The 6392-nt window shown below is 45.4% G+C and overlaps 1 protein-coding gene across 2 annotated transcripts in view; it reads left to right on the top strand.

Annotated features, from left to right (window-relative positions):
• Positions 1-3959, top strand: part of plrdgb (PITP-less RdgB-like protein) — a 59554-nt gene extending 55595 nt beyond the window's left edge. For both annotated transcript variants that reach the window (XM_053647965.1, XM_053647966.1), the window contains 6 exons: positions 75-191; positions 1372-1520; positions 1616-1765; positions 2742-2925; positions 3358-3486; positions 3592-3959. In XM_053647965.1, the coding sequence (XP_053503940.1) occupies positions 75-191; positions 1372-1520; positions 1616-1765; positions 2742-2925; positions 3358-3486; positions 3592-3930 (1068 nt within the window). In that variant the 3' untranslated portion in view covers positions 3931-3959. The remainder of the gene's footprint in view (positions 1-74; positions 192-1371; positions 1521-1615; positions 1766-2741; positions 2926-3357; positions 3487-3591) is intronic.
• Positions 3960-6392: the final 2433 nt, after the last annotated feature.

Raw genomic sequence — 6392 nt, 5'->3', positions numbered from 1 at the left:
CACTATGAAGAGTCAAGAGCTGTTAGACATGTTGCTTGAGATGTCTGTGTGTGTGTGTGTGTGTGTGTGTGCAGAACGTGACGGCTAACCACAGAGTACACGATGTGATCGCGACAGAGGACGGGCCTCAGACGCTGGTGGGAAGGTTCATGTACGGCCCTCTGGACATGGTCACCCTCACGGGAGAGAAGGTTCTCGTCAAGCCAAAATTTGTCATTTACAACAATTACAGTGGCACACAGTCCTCTCCAGGAGAGGTGCATGAAGAACAACCGAATGAATGAATGAATGACTCACTGCACAGAAATTCCATCAATATATAGCAAGTGAAGATATATTGAATAAAGGGAAAAAAAATCGAATATTTCTCATTATGAGTTTATTATATAACTATAAGACCATTACGCCTATTTCTAGACATAATTACAGTTTCGTTTCAAGTTTAAAATGGTCTTATTCTGTTGGCTTCTTTCTAGGAATAAATGATTGAAATAAGAAATATAGATATATATATCTGCAGTAACATAAGACATGAAAATCTGTAGAAATCGCCTTCACATCTTTCATTTATTTTCATTTTTATAAACCAAGATGTTTTTCGCAGTGATTGATTTACATTTAGCAGACCATGAGCCGCACAGTATGAGTGTGTTGTTCATATTTTGCGAGTCTGTAGTACCGTACAGTGTAAATGTAATTCTAAAGCTACATGGCCGGTCAAAAGTTTGTGGACACTCGACTGAAATGTTTCTCGTGATCTTTAAAAAGCTTCTGATCTGAAGGTGTGTGATTAAACGTTTGAAATCGGCGTCGTAGACAAAAATATAATCGTGCCGACGTGTTCGTTTCTTTCATTAGAAAACTAACATTTTATTCGCATAAAAATATATTTTTAAACAGACGACTCGAGCGAAATATTCTGAAAAGCAGGAGATCGGAGTCCGGCGTCGGTGGGAACTCCTTTAATACGGATTAAAAAGCATCTCGGGGAAATTCCTCAAGAAATCGCTCGAGAAAACGCCAAGAATAGATTTCTGGAAATTCTAGACAAAAAGTGCGTCGACTTTGAAGATGATAAATTGCAAATTTTTGATTTATTTTTGGATTTTATTTTTTTATCACAACATAATTCCCATAGTTCCATTCGTGTTACTCCAGAGTTTTGATGAGTTTATTAGTCTTCTAAAATGTGGAAAATAAAAAGAAAGAATGAGTGTGTCTACACTTTTAACCGGTAGTGTACATAAAACAAGCGTAACTATACTTTCATGACGCTGCAGCACATGCAAAAGTGACTAGGGCGCCATTACTTTCATTTGCTGACTTGACCAGTCGAGCCGTTAGAGCAACACTGGCTCTTTTTTTGCTCAGGTGGATGTGTTTTTGGCGACGCAGCCCGGATCAGGACGCTGGGTGCTGTTCGACACCGAGGTAACCACCAGCAGCGGTCGCATCACCTACACCATTCCCAAAAACAAGAGACTCTCGGTTGGCGTCTACCCCATCAAAATGGTGGTCAAGTGAGTGATCATCATGGAAATCTTCCATTTAAAATGTTAGGGACAATGACGCTGACATTGACACTAGATGTTTTTTGGGTTTTTTTTTTTTAAAGAGGCGACCAGACGAGCGCAGAGGCGTTCCTCACTGTGCTGCCGAGAGGAATGGAGTGTGTGGTGTTCAGCATCGACGGCTCCTTCGCTGCCAGCGTCTCACTCATGGGTAGTGACCCTAAAGTCCGCCCTGGAGCTGTAGATGTGGTTCGGTGAGTGTGTGTGTGTGTGTGTGTGTGTGTGTGTGTGTGTGCATGGTTTCCTGGTTTTTCTAGCAGTGCCCGCTGCTACACTGCTTGCCAATGTAATGGTCTATTTATTTATTTATTTATTTATTTATTTATATAGCCTTTTCGAATGTTCGTTCATGCGGTTATCTAATCAGCCAGTTGTGTAGTGCACACGGCGCCCTCCAATAATATTGGCACCTCTGGTAAATATGTGCAGAGAAGGCTTTAAACGTGTATATGCGTGTGTATGTACAATGTAAAGCGGCCTTGGGTCTGAGAAAGGCGCTATATAAAATAAACATATTATTATTATTATTATTATTATTATTATGGCTGTGAAAAGTTGTCTTTATTGTTTAACCTTTAGATCTCTGCTCTCATGGGTATCAAACAAAACACAGGTTTATGAACAAAAAAAAAAAATCTTTGTTAAATATAATTGTGCAACAATTATTGGCACCCTTTTAGTCAATACGTTGTGCGACCTCGCTTTGCCAAGATACCAGCTCTGAGTCTTCTCCTGAGGAGGTTGGAGAATACATAGCATGGGATCTGAGACCGTTCCTCCATACAGAACTTCTCCAGGTCCTTCAGACGAAAAGCCTAGAGCCTTTTGACTTTTCATCATTTCAGAAACGTGCCGTCAAATCCTTACCTGTATCATGATGGTCATGGGTAACAAATGCCCAGGTTTTGCCCAGTCCAACGTTTTGCTGTCATGGAGGACAACTTGTAGCTGTTATCAGTGAAGTAACGCTTGACGCTAGTAGAGTTAATATTAGAAGTGTGGAATTTTTACGTTCGGATGCACATTGTGTTTATTACTCATTTCTATGAACGTTTTTTGTTTTTATATGGAATAGCTAGGCTAGAGTATTGTACTGTAAGGCGTAGTTACAGTCCAGTGTGAGCATTTGATTGGTCCTCAGCCAGCATGTTGTCGGTGTTGTGCTTGCAGGCACTGGCAGGACCTCGGGTACCTGATCATCTACATCACCGGTCGGCCCGACATGCAGAAGCAGAGGGTGGTGTCGTGGCTCTCGCAGCACAACTTCCCCCAGGGCATGGTGTTTTTCTCCGAGGGGCTCGTCCACGACCCCCTGCGCCAGAAAACCATCTTCCTCAGGAGCCTCATCAAGGAGGTAGCACACAGGATTTAGTTCCAAAGTTGTTTTACACCTTCTGTTTAATCGGTTTTGCAAAGTGCTAGCTCACGCATTTGTCAAATCAAAGTGAAGCGTTTACGACGTTCGTGCTATCAGTCGGCGCACGGAAATAGAAAACACACTCAGAGAACAGCGCTGTGTGCGCTCTTCCGCATTCATGACCTCACAGACACCCACGGTTGGCTAGTGTAGTGTAACTGACAGGGGAGAGAGACAGCAAGCCATGGAAATAAAGACACTGCGGACATGTTTTAGCATTGTGTGAACTATTCCACGTTAAACGTTGCCTCGTTCTACAGATCCAAGTGATGAGTGTGTGAATTCTGGCAGGATGTTATCTCAGACGGACTATAGGGACTTCCGCAGTAAACCCTTTTAAACCGCGCTCGTTGTGTCTGCGTGTTGTAGTGTCACATTAAGATCGGCGCGGCGTACGGCTCTATGAAGGACATGTCCGTGTACAGCGCTCTGAGCTTGGAGGCCTCGCAGATCTACATCGTGGGAAGACCATCCAAGAAACACCAGCACCAGTGCCAGGTAGAGCTAATAAAACCAAACTCTGTTCAATCTGAGTCTCTCGTTTCAATCTCCCGGTCGTCTCTTTCGAGCTCTTTTTTTTTCCCCCCTCTTTCTTATCCTCAGTTCCTGAGTGAGGGTTACGCTGCTCACCTCTCAGCCCTGGAGTTCGAGCACGGCTCGCGTCCCAAGAAGAACCGCATGATCCTGCGTCAGGGCTCGTTCGGAATCTCGTCCAAACCCGATTTCCTGTCTCCGTCGCCCGATTTCTTGACGTGTAAGCGCACGCCGCTGCTGCGCCGAGCCATGTCCATGCAGCAGGCGTCTCCGCCCTCTTCGTCGTCCTCCACGCCCAAACCAGAGCGCGCTCAGAGCCAGCCCGAGAGCCACAGGGACGGCCCCGAGATCCGCATCGAACTTGATGATGAGGATCCGGAAGCAGGAGGTTTTACAGCTGTGCTGTGAGGGAAATATGATCGCTTGGTGGGATGGGGGGGGGGGGGAAGGCGACATGGGATATTGTGTTTGTGGTAAGATGAGTATTTATTTTTCATTTTAATTGAGGCTGTGGGAAATGTTGCATCCTTTTGTCAAACCTTTAACATTCAGAGTTTTGTTCACAGAGAAACACTACATGTCGTTAGCTTCTCTGCCTGCCGGCCTGCCACACTCCCAAAATAACACCACTGGAAGCTTATCTGTTCGACAGAGACATCCAGGGAAGCTCCTGTCAGTCTTTAAACCTTTCCTGCGCCGATGTTTTGCAGCAGTCTGCAGGCGAACAGTAATGTGTTGCTCAGTGTCGAGCAGCAGGCTACCGTTTATTACTGCGGACAAGCTGAGAGGCTCATTTACTTAGAGAGCTCCCGTTCGGTTTGTGCTGACGCACTCGAGCTGCTCTGCGTCACTCTGTCGCTCCACTAGCGTACGCATCCTGAATAAGCCAATCAGCACCGTAAAGCCAGAAGGTCGTAAGAAAGCGCCTCTCGCTTTCTTTGTGAGCTCTGTTCCGACTGAGGGGAATGATTGGCGGTATTGTCTCTGTTCAATCTGCCCAGAGTCACTTGGTCTCCCGAGGCTTTGTTGACCACACGCTGGGATAATGGCACCTTTATATTGGGCAGATTGAGTTATTTTCTCACAGCAACTATTACGGCACTCTCTGCTTATTCTCCATTCTACATCACAAGGAAAAGTTTACACAAAAAAAAAAAAAATATATATATATATACCTCCGTATCAGTGAAAAAAATAATAGAAGGTTTGTGTATAAAATACTTTATACAGGCAGGTGGTACTCTGGTAGGAAGTGAAGTCCACAAACATTAAAAAAATGACTATAGAAACCATATACAGTACATCCTGTATGTTCCCTATGGACTTGATGCCCCCCCCCAAAAAAAGTTTTTTTTTGTCTTTAATTTTTTATATAAAAACGTTCTTTTTTTTGTTGCATTGTTTATTGCAAATTCTTTCTACATAATCTCTACTCCGTACAATGCATGCGTCCCAGAGCTTAATGCGTGTCAGGGTTTGTTTAGAGAGAGAAAAAAAAATCAAATTAATCGACTCAGTTGTTAAGGTTTTCATTTGACTCGCCTTTGTAGAACCAAAGGTGTTTTTAGTAGACAAATGAAAAATGAAAAATAAAAAAAGAGGACGAGTATAGAGGCCAAGTGCCTTTTCTGTACGTGGCTGTGTATGGAATCACGCTACCAGCTATCCGAGTCTCTGAAGCGTGTCTGTGGTAGCGTCGCAATCCGGACGGAACGGTCCATCGTTGTTGTTGTTGTTGTTGTTGTTTTTTCCAGAAATCCAGATGCAGACGTACATTTAAGTCGGAACTCTTAAATGGGGGTCCCATGGACGTCTCCGTGTTCGTCTTGTGTTAGCAACAAGCTAGCCAGGTCACTGTGCTGAGTGACGTATATGTACGTCCTCAAAAACGGCCGAGCGTACAGTCAGCGTTACGGATGCTTCTAGATTTGCGTGGTGATCACCGATACGCTCCGATTCATTTAAACGCTGTACATTTAAAGTGCTGCTTTGTGTACTGTTCCTGCTGCGAGCGGCCATGTCGATTTGAATCGTGACGCCGAGGAGACCGTCCCGGATTCCCGGGTAGGAATCCCAAGCCGAGGGGGCGTTTTCTTTCGGTTTTTTTTCGCCAGTCGGAGGTCGGAAACGACGAGCGACGACGTTTAGTCGAACGCGGCGTTCGAGCCCTAACGAATGGGTCGGAGACGAGACGACAGCGGCAGGGGAAGCCCCGGCGAGAGGACGCGATCGATGGAGAAACCCTCAGACTCGAAAGGGAATCCGTTCACTTTCTGGATTAGCGGGATCAGCGGGATAAATCCTCACTCAGTCACAACCGTACAGTAGAAAGTCAACGCGTGTGAGAATGACGGATTCTTTTAGGGTTCAAGCTGAAGTTTTTAGGTACCAGTCTACAGTGTCGTAGTGAAGTTAAGGAACTGAACTTCAGCGTGTCAACGTGACAAAGGGGTCAGTTCTGAGTTCTGTACAGACTAGTCTTTCGCCGTCGCCGTGTACGTCGTAGGAACGGACAGTAACGCCAGTCATCATTCTCTCATTCAGCACGTGCATGTTCTCGTTCATGACCTTGTCCTGAAACGCACAAAAACGACGACCGAACCGAATCGAAATCCCTGCCGTTTCGAGTAACACGGAGTAACGATTCAGCCGAGGGAGATATCTCAGCCGGTCGAGGTGAAGGTGATGCACGTGATCGTTGAAACGAACGCAGTATCGTGATCGACGCGGCGAGGCCGAGAACCCCCGAGGGCGATAACAAAGAGCGGGATGTTTTATTTGCGTCCGCAGATCAGATCGCGAGCCGTGCCTGAGGCTCATTACGTATGAGGCGTTCATGTTTTCTGCTGGCTGCAGTCGTGATCTTTTGT

Source organism: Ictalurus furcatus, chromosome 18 (assembly GCF_023375685.1).
Source record: "Ictalurus furcatus strain D&B chromosome 18, Billie_1.0, whole genome shotgun sequence".
In the NCBI taxonomy this organism is placed as follows: domain Eukaryota; kingdom Metazoa; phylum Chordata; class Actinopteri; order Siluriformes; family Ictaluridae; genus Ictalurus; species Ictalurus furcatus.
Note: the sequence above shows the minus strand (reverse complement) of the source record. Positions and strands in the feature narration are given on the sequence as shown.